This window comes from Gossypium raimondii, chromosome 10, assembly GCF_025698545.1.
Source record: "Gossypium raimondii isolate GPD5lz chromosome 10, ASM2569854v1, whole genome shotgun sequence".
NCBI lineage: Eukaryota > Viridiplantae > Streptophyta > Magnoliopsida > Malvales > Malvaceae > Gossypium > Gossypium raimondii.
Genome location: NC_068574.1, coordinates 52321089 through 52343279, shown reverse-complemented (window position 1 = coordinate 52343279; position 22191 = coordinate 52321089). Strand labels below are relative to the sequence as shown.

Genomic DNA, 22191 nt, shown 5'->3' with positions numbered 1-22191 from the left:
CTTTAGCGGCACTTTTTAGCGCCGCTAAAAGTATTTGCGGCGTTTTTTAAAGCGCCGCAAAAAATGCCGCTGTTGTTAATGCCGCAAACGTTTGCGGCGTTTTTAGAAATAAACGCCGCTATAGATCAAGACCTTTAGCCAATTGGCTCTGACAGTAGTGCAAAGGCAAACTGCAGCTTCAAGATCCACCAATCCTTCAATCAAGCTACAACATGGTTTTGTAGGTGCGTTTCCGAGATTAACATGCACCAAACCCAACAGATCAAGACACACACCGAGGTTTTGGGGATTGCATGTACCAGATTGACCATGAATGTTGCTGCCATTAGGGAACACATCTCCAAGACGAATAAAAACAGGGTTTTCGACATTGTGAAAGCTTACAAAAGCAAAGAAAATAAGATTAAGAGAAAGAAAGAGCAGTTGATGCTTTAACATTAGAAGCCATTTCCCAAAAGAAAATTATTTGAAGTGATTGAGAAAATGAGTTATTTATGGTAAGAAGTTAAATTGAAACTGCTTTTATGATGATGATGATGAAGGTGGTGAAGTGAACAAAGGGTTTTTATAGTTTCATGGATGAAATTTAGAGCTTTTTTTAGAACTAGAAAATTGGAGCCACTAAGTAGAATAAATTGGAGAATTTGGATACTGAAATATGTAAAAAAAAAATAGAATATCGGTAATGATAATATATCACAAAGAAAAGAGAAATAAAAATAAAGAACACACAGATTTTACGTAGAAACCCTTTCGGGAAAAAACCACGGGCAGAGGAGAAGAAATTCATTATGTCGAATTCGAATGATTACAAGAGGAGTAGACTATGTCTATTTATAGGCTTGTAAAACCATATTCTAATAGGAGTGAAACACCTTATTCTAATCAATATCAAATAGATGGAGTTTAATAAGGTTTAAAAAACCTTATTCTAAAATAAAATAAAAGAAGTATAATTCTATAGGGATTTTTCTTTTATTTTATTTTACCACATATTTTATTTAAATAAGGATTTGGGTCACTTAATTCTAACAATCTCCACCTTGACACGAATTCTTAATGAACAAGTTCTTCATCTCGAACTCTAACGAACAAGTTCTCCACCTCTTCCATAAAACCCCTTGAGGGTTTATCTTCAACAATGAACACCAACCAAATCTAAGCAATGCTCAAACTTGGTTATAAGAAGTGACTTAGTCATCATATCTGCAGGGTTTTCATGAATACTAATTTTGCTCACAACAATATCACCATGAGCAATAATATCACGAACAAAATGATACCGAACATCAATGTGTTTTGTTTTCTCATGAAACATTTGATCTTTTGTAAGGAAGATGGCACTCTGACTGTCACAAAATAATGTATTGATTTGAAGGTCTTCATTGAGTCACTAAAGAGCCCCTTCAACAAAATAGCTTCTTTACAAGCCTCAGTAATCGCCATGTACTCAGCTTCAGTGGTAGACAAAGTGACTATAGTTTGCAAAGTGGCTTTCCAACTGATTGCAAAACCTCTGATTGTAAAGACATAACCTGTGAGAGATCTTCTTCTATCGAGGTCTCCAGCAAAATCAGCATCAACATACCAAATGACTCCATCTCTAGTTCTTCCAAACTGTAAGCAAACATCGGTAGTACCTCGTAAGTATCTTAAAACCCACTGAACTGCTTTCCAATGTTCTTTACCGGGATTCGCCATGTATCTGCTAACTGCACTAACTGCGTATGATAAATCTGGACGTGAACAAACCATGGCATACATAAGAGATCCCACTGCACTAGAGTATGGAACATGTGACATGTACTCAATCTCATCATCTGATTGTGGAGACAAAGCCGATGAAAGTCTGAAATAGGCTGCTAAAGGAGTACTAACAGGCTTAGCATTCTGCATATTGAATTTGCGAATCTACTTTGCTTTTCTAACTTATGTACAATTTACTTGCTTTTTTATCTCTGCGAATCTCAATACCAAGTATCTTCTTTGCTGGTCCCAAATCTTTCATCTCAAATTCTTCACTTAGTTGGGCTTTGACCTTTTTTATCTCTCATTTATCTTTTGTTGCTATCAACATATCATCAACATAAAGGAGTAGATACACAAAAGAACCATCACTGTTTTTCTTAAAGAAAACACAACTATCAAAGCTACTTATTTTAAAATCATGAGAAGTTATAAAGGAATCAAACCTTTTATACCACTGTCTTGGTGAGTGTTTCAAACCGTAAAGGGACTTTTTCAGGAAGCAAGCATAGTCCTCTTTTTCTGAGACTATAAAACCCTCTGATTGTTGTATGTAAATATCCTCCTCAAGTTCTCCATGCAAAAATGCAATTTTTACATCTAACTTCTCAAGCTCCAAATCATGCATGGCCTACCAAGCAAAGCTTGAATCGAACTATGCTTCACAACTAGAGAGAGCACATTTGTGAAGTCCACTCCTGGAATTTGACTGTAACCCTTTGCAATAAGCCTTGCTTTATATCTGGTTTCTTCAACTCTTAGAGTCCCCTCTTTTTTCTTAAACACCCATTTACAATGAACAATCTTTTTACCTTTAGGAAGTTTCACAAGATCCCATGGTTGATTTTTGTGTAGTGATTCCATCTCCTCTTGCATAGCAAACATCCACTTTTCTGAGTCTTCACAACTAACCGCCTCAGAATAATTAGATGGCTCTTGGTTTGCATCTATATCTTCAGCCACATTTAAAACATAAGCAACTAGATCAGCCTCGACATACTTCTTTGGAGGTTTAATTTCTCTTCTAGTTCTGTTTTTGGCGATAGAGTCACTACACCAAAACAGGTTTTTAGCGGCGTTTTTTTCTGCACGCCGCTAAAAGTATTTGCGGCACTTCTAGAAGCACCGCAAAAAATGCCACTGTTGACAACGTTGCTAACTTTTAGCGGTGCTTTTACAAAAACGCCGCTAAAGGTCAGGACCTTTAGCGGCGCTTCCACCACAAACACCGCTATAGATCATGACCTTTAGCGACGCTTTTCCCTCAAACGCCGCTATAGATCATGACCTTTAGCGGCGCTTCTCCCACAAACGCCGCTATAGATCATGACTTTGAGCAGCGCTTCTCCCACAAATGCCGCTATAGATCATGACTTTTAACGGCGCTTCTCCCACAAACGCCGCTATAGATCATGACTTTTAGCGGCGCTTTTCCCACAAATCTGTTATAGATCATGACTTTTAGCGGCGATTTTGGGAGAAACGCCGCTATAAATCATGACTTTTAGCGGTGTTTTTTTTATAAACACCGCTAAAGAACACAACTTTAACAACATTTTTTTTTTAAATTCCACTAATTTTGGCAGATTTGTAATATAAAATATTCCATATTTTCAGCCCTCCTGTAGCATAAAAACCAACCAAAAGCAACAAAATGTCAATAATATTTCAAATTAAACGAATGATATATAATCTGAATTTTTGAATTTTTCTATTGGCATTAGTAGTCGACTCTGTTGTAGATTCTAAATTAATCTGATGCTCCACCTGCTTTTGATTTTCTTTATTGGAAGAGTCTTTAAGAGATAAGTTAGGTAGCATAGCAGTTTCATAAAAAGTAACATCTCTGCTAATCACAACTTTTCTATTTTCAGGACACCATAACTTATACCCTTTTACACCAGCATTATAACCAAGAAAAACCCATTTAATAGATCTCAGTTCTAATTTTCCATTATCAACATGAGCATACGCAGGACAACCAAAGATCTTTAAATCAGAATAGTCAGCAGGATTACCAAACCATACCTCTTGTGGAGTCTTTTTCTCAATGGCAACTGATGGAGATAAACACGCAATAGAGGCTGCTTAGGCCCAAAATGACTTTGGTAAATTGGCATTTGACAACGTACATCGAACCTTCTCCATTATCATTCTGTTCATTCATTCTGCAATGTCGTTTTGCTGTGGAGTATGACGAACTACCAAGTGTCTCACGATCCCTTCTAACTTGCACAGTTTATTAAACATATCAGAACAGAACTCTAAGCTATTGTCTGTACAGAGATATTTTATTTGCTTTCTCGTCTATTTTTCAATCATGGTTTTCCAAGACTTAAATGTGGAAAACACATCGCTTTTCTGCTTCAGGAAGAAAGCCCACACTTTTCTGGAAAAATCATCAATAAAAGTTAGCATATAATTAGCTCCACCTCTCGAAGGCACTCTGGATGGCCCCCACAAATCAGAATGAATATACTCCAATGTTCCTTTCGTGTTATGGATTCCTCTGGTGAATCGAACTCTCTTTTGCTTCGCAAAAACGCAGTGATCACAGAACTTTAGTTTGCAAATTCCTTGCCCATCAAGAAGTCGTCTTTTGCTCAATTCTGCCATGCCATTCTCACTCATATGCCCTATGCGCATATGCCAAATTTTAGTAATATCATCATCTGACAAGGAAGAGGATGAGACAACTACATCACCAGTAACAGTAGAACCCTACAAAACATATAACTTGGCAGTCTTTCTCTGCCCTTTCATCACAATGAGGGAACCTTTGGAAATCGTCAAAACCCCACTTTCAGTTGTGTATTTGTACCGTTTTGAATCAAGAGTACTCAACGAAATTAAATTTCTCTTTAATTCTGGAACATGTCGTACATCACTAAGTGTTCTGACAACTCTATCAAGCATCTTAACTTTAATTGTTCCAACATCTGTAATTTTACCTGAAGCATTATTTCCCATCAAAACAATACCTTTAGACATTGTTTCGTAAGTTGTAAACCAATCCCGATTAGGACTCATGTGGAAGGTGTAACCCGAATCAAGGATCCACTCCTCGCTCGCTTTAGAATTGTTGACAGAAACGACTAAAAGTTCACCATCGTTGTAGTCTTCTACAACATCATCTTTACCAGAATTTTCTAGTTGTTTTCCATTTTGATTCGCAGCCTTCCTTTTGATCTAATCTTCCCTTTCTTCTTACAAGATTTACTTCTGTTTGAAGACTTCGATCTACCCTTAGATTTACTGCGAGGATTTCGTTCCTGTGTCCTTCCACGATCATCATCAGCATTCTGATCTTGTCTCCCATGAACAATAAGACCCTCTCCCTGAGAGTCGATTTTAACCACAAAATGTTTCAACTTATCATACGAGGTTAAAGAATCATAAACCTCATCAACTGTGAGAGACTCGCGGCTATATAAAATCTTATCTCTAAAGGTTTAATAAGACGGGGGCAACGAAAAAAGTAGAATCAACCCTAGATCTTCTTTATCATACTGAACCTCCATGGCCTCCAAGTTTGAGAGAATTTCTTTAAACACTATTAAGTGTTCGTGCACAGATACACCTTCCTCCAAACGATGAGCATAAAGACGCTGCTTCATATGCAGCTTGCTAGTTAGAGTTTTCGACATACATATTTGTTCCAACCTCTTCCATAATCCAGCGGCGATCTTCTCCTTCATCACATCCTGCAAAATTTCGTTAGACAAATGCAGATGTAACTGTGTTAATGCCTTTCAATCCTTGCGCTTCTTCTCTTCCTCCGTCAATGTTGAAGGCGTCTTATCTACCCCTATTAGGGCTTCCTCTAAGTCCATCTGTGCAACAACTGCCTGCATCTTTATCTGCCACAACGCAAATATGATGTTGCGATCCAACAACGGAATTTCATACTTCAAAGACGTCATTACCGTGATTGAGAAGAATAACCCAGAAGCTCGGATACCAATTTGTAAAAAATAGAATATCGGTAATGACAATATATCACAAAGAAAAGAGAAATAAAAATAAAGAACACACTGATTTTATGTGGAAACCCTTTCGGGAAAAAAACACGGGCAGAGGAAAAGAAATTCACTATGTCGAATTCGAATGATTACAAGAGAAGTAGGCTATGTCTATTTATAGGCTTGTAAAACCATATTCTAATAGGAGTGAAACACCTTGTTCTAATCAATATCAAATAGATGGAGTTTAATAAGGTTTAAAAAACCTTATTCTAAAATAAAATAAAAGAAGTATAATTCTATAGGGCTTTTACTTTTATTTTATTTTACCACAGTATTTTATTTAAATAAGGATTCGGGTCACTTAATTCTAACAAAATATTTGCTTGGCTGGCAATGTAAAGAATCTCTTGTCTACGATGATATCTAAATTCAATATGCAATTTAATTAACCATTTAAACTTTAAAATAATTGGTTGGAAGGGTAAAGTTAATTTTTTTTTAAAATTTTAAAATGTAAATCTTTAAAATTAAAATGAACACGTGACATTAGAATTATAGTTAGATAATAGAAAAAAGTAGTCAAAACTAATGTTGTTTGAATTGGATAGGATTGGCTAATGAGACTTGGTTGGACTGGGAATCGACAAGAATATCGATCCGAATAAAGTTATTTGACCGGTTGACCCTAGAATCGGTATGGACTACTAACTAAACTAGGCGGTTGAACCAGTTTATTTAATTTTTTAATATATATATATATATTTATTTTTAATGATTTATTTGACTGAACTGGACGGACCGGTCAAATTGATTGAACCAGCAAATCGATGGCCTAACCAGTTCGACCACCAATCCAATTCCAAAATACTTGGCCAAATTTTTTCTACAACTATTAGATAATTAAATTTTAGTTTATTAATATCTAACTATATCAAAAATACTTTATATCATATAATACTTAGTAAACAATGTTCAACTTTCAAGTTCCAAACCACCGTACTCTTCTTAAAAATTTGGAGATAAAAATTTTAAAAATACAAATAATGATTTATCTGTTATGAATATCTTATTAAGTGGATGTCCATCATGATCAAGATAAAATTTTAATGTACTTTAAATTCTAATAGTTATTAGAATTAGACCTCTACTTCTATTATACTTCTTATGCCTATAAATAGAGACTCGATGAAGCATTGTAATCATCCCTTTGATCAATAAAGTACATTCTCTATTACTTTCATATTTTCTTTGTTCTTTATTCTCTCTATCTCTTTATTTTATAACATTATCAATATAAAAGAGAGGGTTTTGCAATTACGTTTAATTTTATTCAACATAAAAAGATCCTAATGATTTGGAGATTATTCTATTATCCAATAGTTGGTCGATATCAAGTGTTCATTGTGATTTTAGGAGTTTAAATGATTTTTTTATAATTTCCAACTTTTAATGTTTTCTTTATAATTTATTATAATTTTATATTATTTATAAGCTTTTACAAAATTTTAAATATGTTTTATTAATTTTATAAGAAATAGAATTTATTATATATATTTTAAATTTTATATATTTATAAGCTTTTACGGTTTTTTTATAATTTTATACGTTTGTATCAATTTTAATATTTTATTTTTTAATATTTAATATTTTTATAATTTTTAATACTTATTATAATTTTTAATTAAAAATATGAAGGCATATTATAGGTTGATTCATCAATTGGTTTTAACAATAAGCATAGTCAAAGACGAAAACTATTAATAAAGAGATTTAATTGAAGTTAACAAGTACGAATTAAGCAGTGCTTAATTGATTATTTTAAAATTCAGTACTAAATATTAATCCAACTTTTACTTAAAAGTAATGTTTTACCAAACTTGGCAAATGATGTTTAACGCACCAATGTTAATGTTTCCCATTCATGTCAACATATTGAAAAACATTCATACAACCAATCAAACTTTCAATTTTGTGAAAATGGGTTTAACCAACCAACAATTTTAATATTTTTAAGCTATAAATAAATATTACATAGTTTAACAAACATATGTAGTTTACTTGACGTACAGATTTTAATATAAAACTAAGTGATTGAAAATTCAAATCTCACTAAATATAAGCATAAATTTTAAAAAGGAAAAGTATATCAGACCGGTTTGTTACTGGTTCAGCCAAATTTGTATCGGTTCAACCACCTGCGGTGTTATATCATCCATACACTAAAACTTAAAAAGGATGCCAATTTATAAAATCTGCAAAAATGGGGTTCTAAAACTTTGACCAAATAAGAAACCAAAAAAAAAGGTTCTAAAGAACCTGGTAGCCTGGAACAATGTCAACAACTCGGTCTCAAGAAAATTTTGATTTGTTGCTAAAGCTAAATCTACAATTCCAAGACTCAAGCACCATTGAAAACTAGCATTGTCCTTTCTCAGGATCTGCAAAGAGTTGGATGGAGAGACAGATATTCTTACCACCTATTATTTGGTGGTTTAACTCTATAAATACGAACAATCCAGTTCGATGTCGTAAATGCCTCTTCCAAGTGCTCAAGTTTAACATCTTTATTTCCAATTTCGACGCCTCGTGCACGATCATAGCTGCAATATTACAAGGCAGTTATAGATGTATAGATTATGGAATAAAAAGCCGAACCAGACTAGCCAATCAACCAAAAACCGATGGCCTGTCCATTCCAGTGACTGTATAAGAACAGATAAAAAATGACATTTGAACCTTCAATCTCTTAGTTTATATTAAAGACTAAACCATTAACCCAAAAGCATTTCTTTTCCTTAATTATCAACTACATTTAAAATTAATTGTAGATTAAATTAGTGTTTAAACATTAAAATATGAATCAAACCAACCGTTTAAACTAAAGGTCTGATTGGTGCAACCTCTGGTCTGATCTTTTTAACATTATATACACATACCTACATTCATGTGTACATGTTTATTATCAACAAGTTCAACATGCTAAACTTACCCGGGCGGTTTTCCATATTCCGTCATCATCTCTCCAAACCGATAGTAGCATAGCTTGTACCTAGCCATAGTAATAAACATACATAAACAAAGATTTCTCAACATCCAAAATCCTTATACCAAATAATGAATAGATATACATACGTGCCCCAAACGAGAGAGAAGTAATAACTTAGAAAACTTACATGAGGCAATTCAACATTTTAGGAGCTGCACCTTTATCAACACGATATTCCCCATTAACGAGGTAATCGGGTTCCTTGATTACAGGGAAGACTCCACCTCCAATTCTCACCATCCACAAAAATCTATTTCCCAATAATATGTAATTAGAATATGATAATTGCACTTAACAAATTCAGGACAGATTAAAAGTGGAACTCGGGAAACCCAAAACAAAAGAATATAGCAACTGCATTAGCATAGAGACAGTAGAAGACCACTTTTATACACTCAAAACAAGTACGGTTTCCTATTTCTTTTTTCTCCTCTTCGTTTTGCTCTTGTTGGGAGGATTGGCAAGGGTTACATGTAAAAGTAAGGCATACAGTTGCGATTTGCAAAGAATGATTAAGTACACCTATTGATCAAAGTCCAAAAATGCATCCTTCTTCGTACTTTAAAGAAAAAGAAGCTATAATCATTAAACGCTAGAGCTAGATTTTCATACAATTTCTTATGTTTGCATACCATGCATACACAGAATGATCCTCCGTTAATTATCATACTTTAAAGGTACAAATGAACATTAACCATTTAATCAGACTACATATATCATTCCAACTGTCCAAGTATGAACAAAATGAGTTTCCGTGATTTGAAGCATAGAACAAAGATCATTAACCATTCAAGGCACTTTCACACAAGGCATGAAGTGGCACTAAACAGAATCCGAAAATAATGGATAAAACAAAAGTGATTTCTGTCTTACTTGTTAATGTCATCAGAGGAATACCCTGTAACACCTCCAAAGACAACTAATACATAATCAACATCAAGTGATCTGATTATCTCAATTGCCTCATCTTCGTAAGATGACATAGCACGCCCAACAGTAGCGATATGCGTATTATTCCAAGTGTTGTTGTCAACAATAACCGTTCTGTTTCCCATGGCAGTGATTTGATACCCATAATCCCACCAAGACATCACCTTGGCATCTTGAGGAGTATTTTGCCGAAGCCAAAAGTAAGCCTCACGATAATCATCAAAAATTACTCTATTCCCATGGGCACCTCTTGCAGCCAGTACAATTGAAGGAGATGAGTAAGCTTCTGAAGTGACCCATGTACAGTGGGTAGCATACCTACTGAGCAAGTAAAAGGCACCAAAGAGAAGTGCAATTGCCCCATTTTTCTGGAAAGGCTGGGACTGATCAAGTAAAGCCTACTCGGAAAACAAAGAAGATTCATTAACATAATACTATGGATAGAAATGAAAACTATTAAACTAATATGTATCAGAACAGGTATGTTCACTTTCCAAGATTTCCATGTATTTAGCGGGTCTTTGGAAGATCATAAAACCCATACCCATTACTTTTCAAGATTTCCATGTATTTACAGGTTCTTGGAAGATCATAACCCCATACCCATTTCTCTATATGTATCCATATGAGTGCCAGACATGAGTACTTTTATGAAAAATGAAGAGTCAGAGCAACGTAGGCAGATTGATGTCAAACAACAAAGAGAGGGATTATGCCAGCAGTAAAACTAAAGCAAATCTATCTGTGTGTGAGAGAGACTGGCAGAGAGATGTTACCTTAGAAGTGGACTTTGAGCCGCCACTTCCCTTAGTGGAACCAGTTTGGACAACCTTGTTCTTCGACCTCAACAGCACAGTCAAGTTCTTCACAGTGGCGGAAACAGCGATAGCACTAATAAGGCAAACTGCGGGTGTAGCAACAAGAATCAACCGAACCATAACACCAGCAAAATACATACTTGTCAGACCATACATGACAATAAATATAGTGGCATCGGACAACCGTTTGAAGCAGAAATAAAGACCAGCTGGGAAAAGGAAAAGCAGGATATGGAAATCAAACATGAAAGATGACCACGCTGTTGGCTGATGCTCAGATACAGAAGCAATGATGGGGATGTGATCCTTGGCATATGTTGGATCCAGCAAAGAGTAAAACCTTCCTGTCCAAGGTGAAATATAACCGGATACCATGCCTAATCCCAAAGCAATACCACCCACAGCGACTGCAGAAGTCACGGTGATCCTCAAGAAAGCTTGAAACAATTTTGTGTCACTAAGCATGTGCTTCACCCAATCTAAAAAGTAGAAAACCTACACAAGTAATCCAAACATGATTAATGCAACTTTCCATTACCAGCTCAACGCTCAGACAGATAGAATCACAAAACAAACCCACAAACCACTTTCATTTTATCATTACATGTAAAACCAATTTTTCTCCTACTTGCAGAGTTTGTCGCATAGCTGGATGCAGAAGTACAGAACACACATCAAGCAGTGCAATACCGCTCAAAGACAGTTTCCATCGAAAACCTATGTTTCTTTTCTATGTTACCATCAAATTTTGAAGATCAAGAACACTATTTCCACTAAAAAAGACCAAAGCATACATTGCAAAAGAAATTTTCTTCAGTTTATGCTTTTCCTCAGGCATGGCAAATTGTGTATCCTTGTCATGTTCATGTATAGAAACATTCATGTATCATTTTTGTGTTTTAATCTTGTTTTAGTTAATTTTCCATGCCGGGTTCAATGGAAGCACAAATATACACATTTATCAAGCACTAATTGCTTAGACTACTACAATACTACCAAAATTCATTAAATCGACTGCAAGAAACAGCTAGAAATAACAGAACCTGCATCAAGAAGAAGACGCCCATGGCGGCCATATGTTCACCGGATTGCACATGTTGAAACCCGACAAAGCGGATCTGCATTGCAAGCAACATTCCCAAAATATACATACAATTATACGCAACATATAATCTCATTGAATATCTCCCAGTAATCAAGAGCACCAGCACATAAAGTGGGATCAAGTTAATAATAAAAACATATCCTCCCCAAGCTGAAACCATGTAAAAATAACCAAACGCCGAAGCCAAGCTCCAAGCCAACGATCCCGTATTAACGGCCTTCACGAATACGTAAAACGTGAAAAGCAAAGCGAAAATGGCGACCCCTTCATTATCATAAGAACCAGCCACGGACCTGGATATGTAACCAGGACAAACGGCGATCAAAATGGCGGCCACAAGACCGGCGCCGGAATCCCAGATTTCTTTCCCGAAGAAATAAGCGACGAGGGTCGTATTGGAAGCGAAAAACGGAGCTGTTAAAACGCAGACTTCGCGGATATGGACGGCGAAACGAAGGAAACGGAGGATGCGATAAATGAGAACGGCGGTCACCATGAGACCGGGGTAAAGGGTGCCGCCGACGATTCGGCCTAAAGGGTACCAGCTTTCATAGTCAAACCAATTCCAGAAATCGTAGAAGCCGTTCTCCGTGAGGTAAAGAGTGGTGCGATAATTGAAGTAGGGGTCAAATTCATGGATCATGGATTCATAACGGAGGACAGAGAAGAGACGAGTGATGAATGCCAAGATGTAGACGAGACAGAGGATGGAGACTCGGATCAAGAGTTCTTGTTGCTTGGTTTTGAGTTTGAAGGACTTCAACAGATCTGATGCGGATGCGGGCATGGTCGCCATAATTGATTTGCTGCAAGTTCTGGGTTAGGTTTGGATTTTGTTTTTTTCTTTTAGAGGATCATATCGAGGGAGTGGAGGAGGATGTAAATGTATGATTTGAGAACTCTCAAAACCCTTGAAAAACACTGAGACTTTCAGTGATCTAAAGTAGTTGTTGTCTCAGTCAATAGCTTCTTTGAGTTCTCATAGGTCTCACAGTTCTGCGATTTTTGGGTCAGTTAATGTTTAATTGGGCTTTTTGTACTTTGTTTTGGTCCAAATTTTAGTTCTTGTCTTGCTTCTTGTTATGACTTCATTGTTTGTTTGCATATTTGAACGTGCACAACTCGTACAAATCTCACATCTTATATGTATACGAGGATACACCTAAGTGACTCAACTATTAATAAGTTTACATTTTGATCACTCGATTTCAAAAAGTTACAAATTGAAATTTGAACTATTTAAAAAGTTACAAGTTGATCATCAGACCATTAAGGGCCCTTTTGGATAGATGTTTACCTCTATTGCGGTGCGGTTAACTTTCTTTTTGTCTCACGTTATATTATTGTTACAATATCTAACCTCACAACCACCGTTTTTTTACACTAACCGCAGGTAAATAGGGACTTAAGTTGCTAATGAACATCAATTGTAGGCATTAACTCACTATTCATCATAGGGTAAACTATACTTAAGGTCACTCAACTATTAGTAAGTTCACATTTTGGTCACTTAATTTTAAAAGTTTTAGTGTTTCACAGACTTCCTTCACAATTGTATTCCAGTGATCTCACCACCATTCGACCTCACCCTCTGACGAAGAAACACATCAAACCAAAGCTTTTTGTTTCCTCTTTCAACTTTATGGTCTATTTTTTCCTTGAAATGGCTTGAAACTTTGTTGACTTAAACTGAAAAGCCCTAATGGAGAAGCTCTTCGATCTCCATCCACCATCGTCAAATGGTTGCCTAACTCCAATATGTTCCTCTTCTTGGTGAGACTTTCTCTTTGACTTTTTTTTTTTGAGCTTCCTTCTCTTGGAACTTTTCGACTAACTCCTGATTGAATTTGGTATGCTTGAGTCTTCATATTTTATATTTTTATTCTCCTTTCACTAATTTTACTATATCCATTTGCTTTTGTATGTCATGCTTAGGGCTCATTAAAATAAGAGACTTTCTTCTTGTTTTATTTGTTTTTATTTGTATTCTTGTTTACTTCGATTGTGATTGTGGTGATATTTGGTTGTTAGTTTGAGGTAAGGGTGTGTGAATAGCTTGATTGTTGATTTTTCTTGGGTTATGGCTTTGGTTTTGGTTGAAGGGTAAATGATGAGTAGGTTAAGAATGACGGGTTACTGAGCTGGTTGGATTAGAGGTGAGGCATGGGGTCGATAATGGCTTTGTAGGACTTGCGGCTTGAGTTGTTGTTGATATTGTTTGGATTATCAAGTTGGTGAGTAGTGGTGCGAAGATCGAGTGACCAAAGTATAAACTTGTAAAGTTAGTTTAGTGAGCAACTTGTAATTTTTTGAAATTGAGTGACCAAATTATAAACTTACTAATAGTTGAATGATCAAATAATAAATTTTTCGGTGCTACATTCAACATATGTTCGCAACTTAATAGCTCATTGACTTAAAAGATAACTTTCGAATAATTCAGTGACCAATTTGTAACTTTTTAAAATTGAGTGACCAAAGTGTATACTTACTAATAATTGAGTGACCTTGGAAGTAGTTTAACAAAAAAAAATCAATTTGGTGCCACATTAGTCGTTATAAATGAAAATTTTATTAAAAATCATAAAAAGATGCAAGAAGTTCCTTAAAATTTTAAATATATATATTTTAAAAATCTCAAATTTAGAATTTATTTGATGAAATTTTAAGTATATTTTAAAAATGTAATTATGCTTAAACTTTTTAAAAATTTAAAAGTCATAAAATTCTAAAAATAAAATTATCTAAAATCCCCATTTTCAAATTTATTCATTCTTTAAAATTATAAGAAATGAAAATATACTAAAATTTCTAAAAACATTTAAAAATAGGGAAATTATAAAAAAGCCTAAGTTAAAAAATAAAAGAAAGATCATTTTAAATAATTAGTTTTAAAATTATAAAATGCAAAAAGTTTATAAAGATTCATAATATTATGAAATGGTTAAATTTCGAAAATTGAAGTTGGATAACGCTCATAGGTGGAATGAAAGTACATATGTATCAATCTGACCAAAAAGTTCTCAAGGCATCAAAGTGACAATTTTCCTATTATACAAATCTCAATTTATGTATTTCTTTTAACCATTCATAGCTGATCTGAAGTTAATTGAGATATTATCCTTTGGATATCCATTATTCAATTTCACTTCTTCTTTTTTATAACATATTTGAATATACTATTCAAATCCATTTTAATACGATGATAATGAGTTCCTTTTGGAAATTTGAATCCATTCTCAATTTTATTTTCTTAAAATTTTTATTTTTAAATTTGGCTAAATTCTATTATTATCCCTTGTACTATGTGTAAGTTGTAGATTTAGTTCATATATTTTAATTTGGCCGTTTTAGTCAATTGGTCAATTTTAGTCCCTATACTTTTCAAATTCTAAAATTTCAATCTCGGTCTAAATGATAGCAATCAAATTTGTTTGGCTAAATTTTGTTATTAGTATTATACTATGTGTAAAATTGTAGTTTTAGTGTATGTCCTCTAATTTGATTATTCTTAGCCCTATACTTTTCAAATTGTGAAATTTTAGTATTGAGGAATAGTTGAAACTAAATAAGTTTAACAGTTAAGTAGCATTTGCTATGATAGAAAGTGATCACTTTCTTAGAAATTTAACGAGTTGGAAAGTGATTCCAATGTTTGGTATGTTCAAATTTATTTACTTTCTTCATAATCTAACTTTCCATTTAGAGTTCTTTTTTAATTCCATCCATTTAAAGTTACTTTTCCATAAACATGGTGATATAATTCCCACAATAAAAGGTGGGGAAGTAACTTTCCCATGTAGATTGGAAAGTAAAAAAAAAATCATTAAGACAAAATTAGGTAAAAGTACCATGGAGGCTCTTGTACTAGGTGTTAGATTGCATTTTGTACCATTTACTAAAAAAAATGAGTAAATTAGTTAAAGTGGCTCAGAAACAACTTCTTGCTCTGCTATGTAATGAGGTAGACACCCTAATTGTTGATATCTAGTGATCTACAGCCAAAAGGACTCAACTCTCCGAGTTTATCTGTGCATTATTCTTTGGTGAATTACAATAATAGGGCAAAGCCCGAACAACAAACGCGACTAGCACGACTCGAACCCAGGTCACACATGGGGCAGTGAACACCCTTGAACATCAGGCAATCACATGGCATTCTAAGTTTATCTATACACTGAACAAACACCTTGATAACCTAATGGGCTTTTTGACAAAAAGAGGGATCATATATGGGAAATAGGGAGTTGGAGTGTTTTGTTCTCTATTTTTTTTTTTTTTTTGTGCTTAAGGACAATTGGAGAAACGAGAAGTATTGGGGGACATATTTGTAGTTGTTGTAGAACTAAAAATTCTTTGAACTCATTGTGATCATCTTGCTTTTTGTTTTGTTTTTGATGATCAAATCAATGGTGATGAATGATCTTTGCATTTTGTTAGTATGCCTTGATTAAATTGATTGGTTGTTATTGTTATGGAGCTTTTGTAGATAGGGGGAGCAGAGTACGTCCGTTTGTTTAAAGTTTTATTGCTCTAAAAAATGGGCCTCATGAAATACATCATTCTTACTCTAAAAAATGAAATTATCAAGAGAAGCAACGTGTGAAGATTTTGAAGTAGAATTCAACTTGGATTAAATTATCTCTCTTCAAGACATCGCCAATGGCTATTTTGAAGGAAGGATTTTCTTATTGGCTTAGAACTCTATTGATTGATTATGAAGCACACAAGAAGTCAAGTTTATCTAGATTTCTCGACATTTATTGTTACTGTATAGGATGCCTATAAATAGGCAGTACTTTGTACATTCAAGGTACTTGTTTTTTATTATGTAGAGAGTTGCAAATTGCTATTCTGACTAATTATTCTCTTCGTTTTCGCACTCGGTCTTAGGCATTAATTATGAGTGAATTAAACCTTTCTAAGTGAGGTTTGGGTGAGTGGTTGTAACTAGTTGGGACTAGCTCTTGGGGTTGCAAATTCATCTTTAGAAAGGTAGTTTGGGCTTACACCAATAGGTGGTTGGATCAACTGAGGAATAAGAGACCATTCACTGAGCGACGCTTCGCAGAATAGGATTGTTCTTGAACTGCGTAAGCAAATGACTGTGTGCAGATCGCTCTCTATGTTTGCTATTTTTATTTATGTTTTATTATTTGTCCAATTCTATGACTGAACTTGTGACTGCTCCCGGGCATGAGTGCATCGGAGCTTAGAATAATGAAATTAAAAAGATAGAAATAAGTGTGGTGCCTGCAAGTGCACAAGTCAGATTGTAATATAGTTAATTACAACGAAATACTAGAAATATGCTGAGGATCGTACCCAAGGAATTGTTGGGTTGGTAAAAATTATTACTAAATTAATTATTCCTAAAACAAGCACTAGTTTAGTCGAGTTAAAAATTAATAGTGCGAACCCATGATTAAAATTTCAATAAAATTAATTAAATTAAAACTACACCTAGGATTAAAACGATTGGAACATCCTAGGTTAAAATAACTTTGCCTAGGTTGGTTGAATAACTAATTATCAATTAAGCCAACATTTACCACTCTTAACTAAGAATACCCTCTCGATCTCATCCTTGCTAAGAGTTACTATCTAAGATACCCTTTCGATCTCACTTAGGCATACGGATACCCTTTCGGTCTCACCTCTCAATACAAGTTTAATAAATGCTTACGTAACAGAATACCCTTTTGGTCTCATCTGCCTAAATATTCTATTAGGGTCGTCAATCCTAGTATACTTAGATATTTAACAAACTTGAATAAACAACCAATCTAAGATAAATAATCACATAATTATTTAATCAATTAAACAATCGACACATGCAAGATATTTATGAAAGCACAAGTTTTATTCTTCTATTTATACAAACATTCAATTAATCCATTAACGAGATAGATATAAATAAAAAGAATAAAGGAGTGAACGCTCATTGATAAATCGAGATTAAAGCATGCGTCTGGAACATTCTTCGCTCACAACGTCGAAACTTCGAAATAAAGAGATTCCTATTAAGAAAATATCTTAAAAATGTAGTCTACTAAAAAACTAAAGCTGAAATCGGTCAAAAGTTCCCCTTTTCTAATTACAAAGTTAATTATATAGGTAAGAGTTTGAAGACTAAAATGCCCCTCCATTTAATACAACAATTAGGGCTTTAAATTAGAAAAGACCCTGAACTGCCTTTGAAATCGTGGTTGCCTTGCATAGAGAAATGTCGCAACGTGGAGTACCTTCATCGTCGGGAGTACCTTCATCGTCATGACGTGGAACCAATGTTGCAATTTTCAGGTCTTAATGTTGCAACATTCGCATCAGTTGCTTCCCAAGAGTTTGTTCTTGTGTTTGTCTTCTATGTCACGACTTCCATGCCCTAATGTCACGACATCAACAATAGTTTTGTCCAGAAGTTACATTTTTAGCTCTCGATCTATCTTACATAATTACATAACCTTATTTAAATATAAAATATGATAAAAACTACTAAAAATCATAATTTGGCTACTTAAACTGTAAAAATATAACTTATTATTAAATTGTCTTAATTTTACTATTAAACAAGTTAAAATTATATGAAAAGGGTACAAATTAATAACATGATCCACAATGACAGATCAACTTGCTACCGAATAGTCGATTGATATAATTAGTTAGCGAGATTAATTGAGTTGTATGGTGAGATTCAAAATAAAAGCGTATGTCATAGATTAAAACGTTAACCCTAACACTAACAAATAATTCAATCAAATAAAATTAACTATGGATTTTAAATTAGTTTAACATGTTCAAGAGTTTCATAGAAAATATAAAAGAATAATTAAAGGGTTCTTTCGATGTTTATAATTTCTCGAATTACGATATTTGTATTGCATTTAATTTTCTAGTAGATGTTATTTTAAAAGAAAAATTAAAAGAGTTTTAATCTTTTATATTTGATTATTTACTGAAAATTTAAATTAAATAGTTGTAATTAATGAAATAATGATATGTATAAAACTACTTTAACTAAAATTAAGCGCATTAATTAATGACCGAAAGTAATCAATTAAAGAACTATTTAACAAAGACTTATTTAAATTTAAGGGTTTTTTTATATGTACAACTTTTAGATAAAATTTATATACAGAAAATAAATAGTGTTAATGATTCTGCATTTAAGAAAAATTAAATTAATTTAAATATTTGGTATATCTACAATATACCATTATTAAAAATCATGAATTGCTTGGGATAACATATATTTTATGTTAAATATATTGTATTATCCACATAAATAATAAATTTATATGCAACAAAATCAAAATTTAAAAACAAAAACGATTAAAAATAAACCTAAGTCAAACTTGTACTAGGATTTATAACATGAAATCCAACTCCAACTAGGATTCCAATTCTATCATGAAATCCATTTCCTCTTAGGATAAATATTCATTCAACTCGGATTCCAAATACAACACAATTTCATTACAACTATTATTTGTATATAACATACAACATCATTCATTTGAAACCTAAGAAAAACTTCACTACGATTCAAAGTGTTAGCATTGACGAAGGTTTCGGAACCTAGAAGAAGGCTGGTCAAGAAGAAATCATCTATGGAGGAAGAAACCGATAACATCCGTGAGATCGTGCAACACGATTTCCCTAAAACCAACAAGAGAAAGCTTCAAAAACCGAGTGATCGGGAGGAGATCTGGGGCTGGCTTAACTCGGATGATCAGGACCAGAAAGACGAACAAATCTGTCGTAAATCTGATACTGATGCAGAGATCGAGGCGATGTTCGATAAGGTCAAGAGAAGGAAGAAGATGGAGGAAACAAGTTCTCCGGGAATTGGATTACTCGTTGAGAAAGTAATGGCTCAAATGGAGAATGCTGCCACAGATGACATTGAGCTTAACATCCAAAACAAACCCGCTATTAGAAAGATCCAAATGCTGCCTCTTCTTACTGACTTTCTCTCCAAGAAAAAGCTGCAACAAGAGTTTTTGGATCATGGGGTTTTAACTTTGTTGAAGAGTTGGCTCGACCCTCTTCCCGATGGAAGCTTACCAAACGCCACCCTTCGATCTTCCATTTTGAATATCTTAACTCAGGTGATGCCTGTTGATATCAGCTTAGAAGATGGAAGGGAGCAGTTGAAGAAGAGTGGGCTTGGTAAAGTCATTATGTTTCTTTCAAAATCAGACGAGGAAACCACTGCCAATCGAAAACTTGCCAAGCATTTGGTCCAAAACTGGTGTCGAACCATATTCAACAAGACTACAAGCTACTGTAACCTCAGAAACAGCGTAATTCCAAGGATGAAGAAGCCATTAATGAAGCAATCAACAAGGGTAGAATTGAGGGAGGCAGATTTAGATTTGGAAGGTCCTCGCAGGCCATGTTCATCAGGAACAGCAAGCGGGTCTGTTTCAGTGCCTGAACCAGCACCGTGCGTTTATGAGGTGAACCCTCTAACAAATTTCAAACCAGAGTTTGCAAGACGTTATCGGGGATCTAGAGAAGTGAGAGAAAGCGAGTGTTTTGAAAGGATAGAGAAGAAGATGAGTGGATTGAAAAAATCGAATAAGAAGAAGACTCTGCAAGCTCCAAAACCTGCTGTTTTGTAGACTGTAAACAGGATACGCAATGAACAATGTTTCGGATAATACTATAAAATTGAGTTATGTTGTTTCGTCCAATCAAAATTAAATTTGATTTCAATTTTAATTATTATAGTTTGTAATCAAATATGAGCAAGTAATTTGTTGAATATTGACTTATTAATTAAGTCGTTAAATGTCATATCATAAGATTTTCCTTTTTGCTTTTTGGGCTCATCAATCATTTTCACTGCTAGCTATCAACATGAATTAATTAGTTGACTCCATAGTCAATCAATCCATTTTTATTGTCTTCATGGAGTTAATAATTATGATTTTGTAAACTTCCTGTGTAGGTTTAATGGGTTTAATGGTTAATGTGTTTATCATTTCAAGTGTAGTATAAGTTTGAGTTACACTAGTCGCATTTCTGTTAAGATTTTATCTTATTATAATTTACTAAAAAAATTATGTTTTTTTTTATTTTTTTTCTTATTACTTTTTATATTTGATAGTTATATTGACCTTGATTATATTACGAGTTAATTAGTATCAAATAGGTAAAATAAATAAATTTTCTCAACACGCATATATTTCCTTTACAATATTTAATCTTGAAATCAATTCGTGTTAATTTTGTAAGTAAAAAAAAAGTCTAATGATTTATTTGACCCTTCAATTTCATAAAAAAAATCATTTTAATCTACTATTTAATTTTTACCCCTTAAACTTGTGTTTTTTTGTCAAATCACCTTAAAATGTGTAACACTCTATACCCGGCCTAGACGATAAGGTTAAGCCTGGGAAGCTACCTCCATTATTTTTTTAAAGCACAGTATTCCGAAATTTAGTTTTAAAGCAAAACCAAAAAGAGTTAACAACCGTAAAACATAATACGTCAATTATTATCCTACAACATTGCATATCTTAAAATTACTTGAAATAGGCTAGTGATACTAATGATAATAAAGATGATAAATAGTATGACCGAGCTTCCAATCAGTCGACCCGATCAAGTTTGTGGGTTACCTGTAGTACAGTCAACAGAAAAAATGAATTATGATCTTATAAAGAAATAATTATAAGTTCAAACAGATTTAGGTTAGGCCTAGTAAAATCCCAAATTCGAATTGGAAGTCAGATCCAAAAGGTAAATCATTCAATTTAACATATCGGAACAACTTAGACAAATAGTTAGTCAGATTATTCTTGTATACATAATAGATCAGAATATATGCAGTTTTCCTATCCCCCACCCGCTACACACAATCTCCGACCGACCCAACATACCAAATAGGTTATTGAATACCCATCCAACCCTACAGACCAAACAGTATCGGTATGACACATTCCTATAATTGCAGACTAGCTGCCAGATCAGAATATAGAGGTTGAATTTTGGGCAATAGAGGTTTCATTCGGACTTATTCATCATTCTCATGCTTTTCCCGGGTGAAATCTTGATCAATATTCCTGCTAGGATTTGGTTCCAGTTCTTTTCCACTTCACAACGTCACTGCATTTGCATGTTTTCTTGGGTTAGGTTTCGTTTGTGACGGCAGTTTTCCCCGTGAGTTGATTTTCTCAATTGATGTGGTCAATTCTTTTATAGATGTCTCTGTTCTCTATTGAAAATCCTCTATTTTCTTTTAAAAATAAACAGTTTGTCGTGTATTTACTGTTGGAAATCAAGCACATTAGCTGCTAATTTATTGACCATGGTTTCTAAAGAGGTATCTGAATCTTGCGTTCGTTGTGAAAACTAGTTTTGGTATGGCTGGTTATACTGTAGGTTTGCCCATATCTCAAGTTAGGATGGTCTTTCCATCCTAGGTTATATGTACTTGCATAAGGGTCATATTGCCTTTGGGGTGGTCTAGAAAAGTTCCACACAACATCCAAATGGGTCATAGTATCATCGCACAAATTAGGGCTTGCATGAGTTGTATGTTCGGGTGTTGCACAAATTTCGCACAGTCGG

The 22191-nt window shown here is 34.1% G+C and overlaps 2 protein-coding genes across 2 annotated transcripts; one reads left to right on the top strand and one right to left on the bottom strand.

Annotated features, from left to right (window-relative positions):
- Positions 1-7802: 7802 nt before the first annotated feature.
- LOC105776856 (dolichyl-diphosphooligosaccharide--protein glycosyltransferase subunit STT3B) lies at positions 7803-12586 on the bottom strand. The gene is made up of 6 exons (XM_012599795.2): positions 11549-12586; positions 10464-11000; positions 9631-10085; positions 8885-9007; positions 8701-8760; positions 7803-8311 (listed from the first exon to the last, which is right to left on the bottom strand). The coding sequence occupies exons 1-6, from the start codon at positions 12404-12406 to the stop codon at positions 8182-8184; spliced, it is 2163 nt and encodes a 720-aa protein (XP_012455249.2). The 5' UTR covers positions 12407-12586; the 3' UTR covers positions 7803-8181.
- A 6634-nt stretch (positions 12587-19220) lies between these two features.
- Positions 19221-20237, top strand: LOC105775582 (protein IWS1 homolog 1). The gene has a single exon (XM_012598086.1). It carries the CDS (start codon positions 19221-19223, stop codon positions 20235-20237), a length of 1017 nt encoding a protein of 338 aa, XP_012453540.1.
- The last annotated feature ends 1954 nt before the right edge of the window (positions 20238-22191 follow it).

What these genes read in the sequence shown, in the direction of transcription:
- LOC105776856 (XM_012599795.2), bottom strand. Translation starts at nt 12,406, where the DNA reads ATGGCGACCATGCCCGCATCCGCATCAGATCTGTTGAAGTCCTTCAAA. An exon ending in GCGTCTTCTTCTTGATGCAG is followed by an intron (nt 11,001 to 11,548) that starts GTTCTGTTATTT and finishes TTACTTGTGTAG; the next exon opens with GTTTTCTACTTTTTAGATTG. An exon ending in TCCTCTGATGACATTAACAA is followed by an intron (nt 9,008 to 9,630) that starts GTAAGACAGAAA and finishes ATTGGGAAATAG; the next exon opens with ATTTTTGTGGATGGTGAGAA.
- LOC105775582 (XM_012598086.1), top strand. Translation starts at nt 19,221, where the DNA reads ATGGAGGAAGAAACCGATAACATCCGTGAGATCGTGCAACACGATTTC.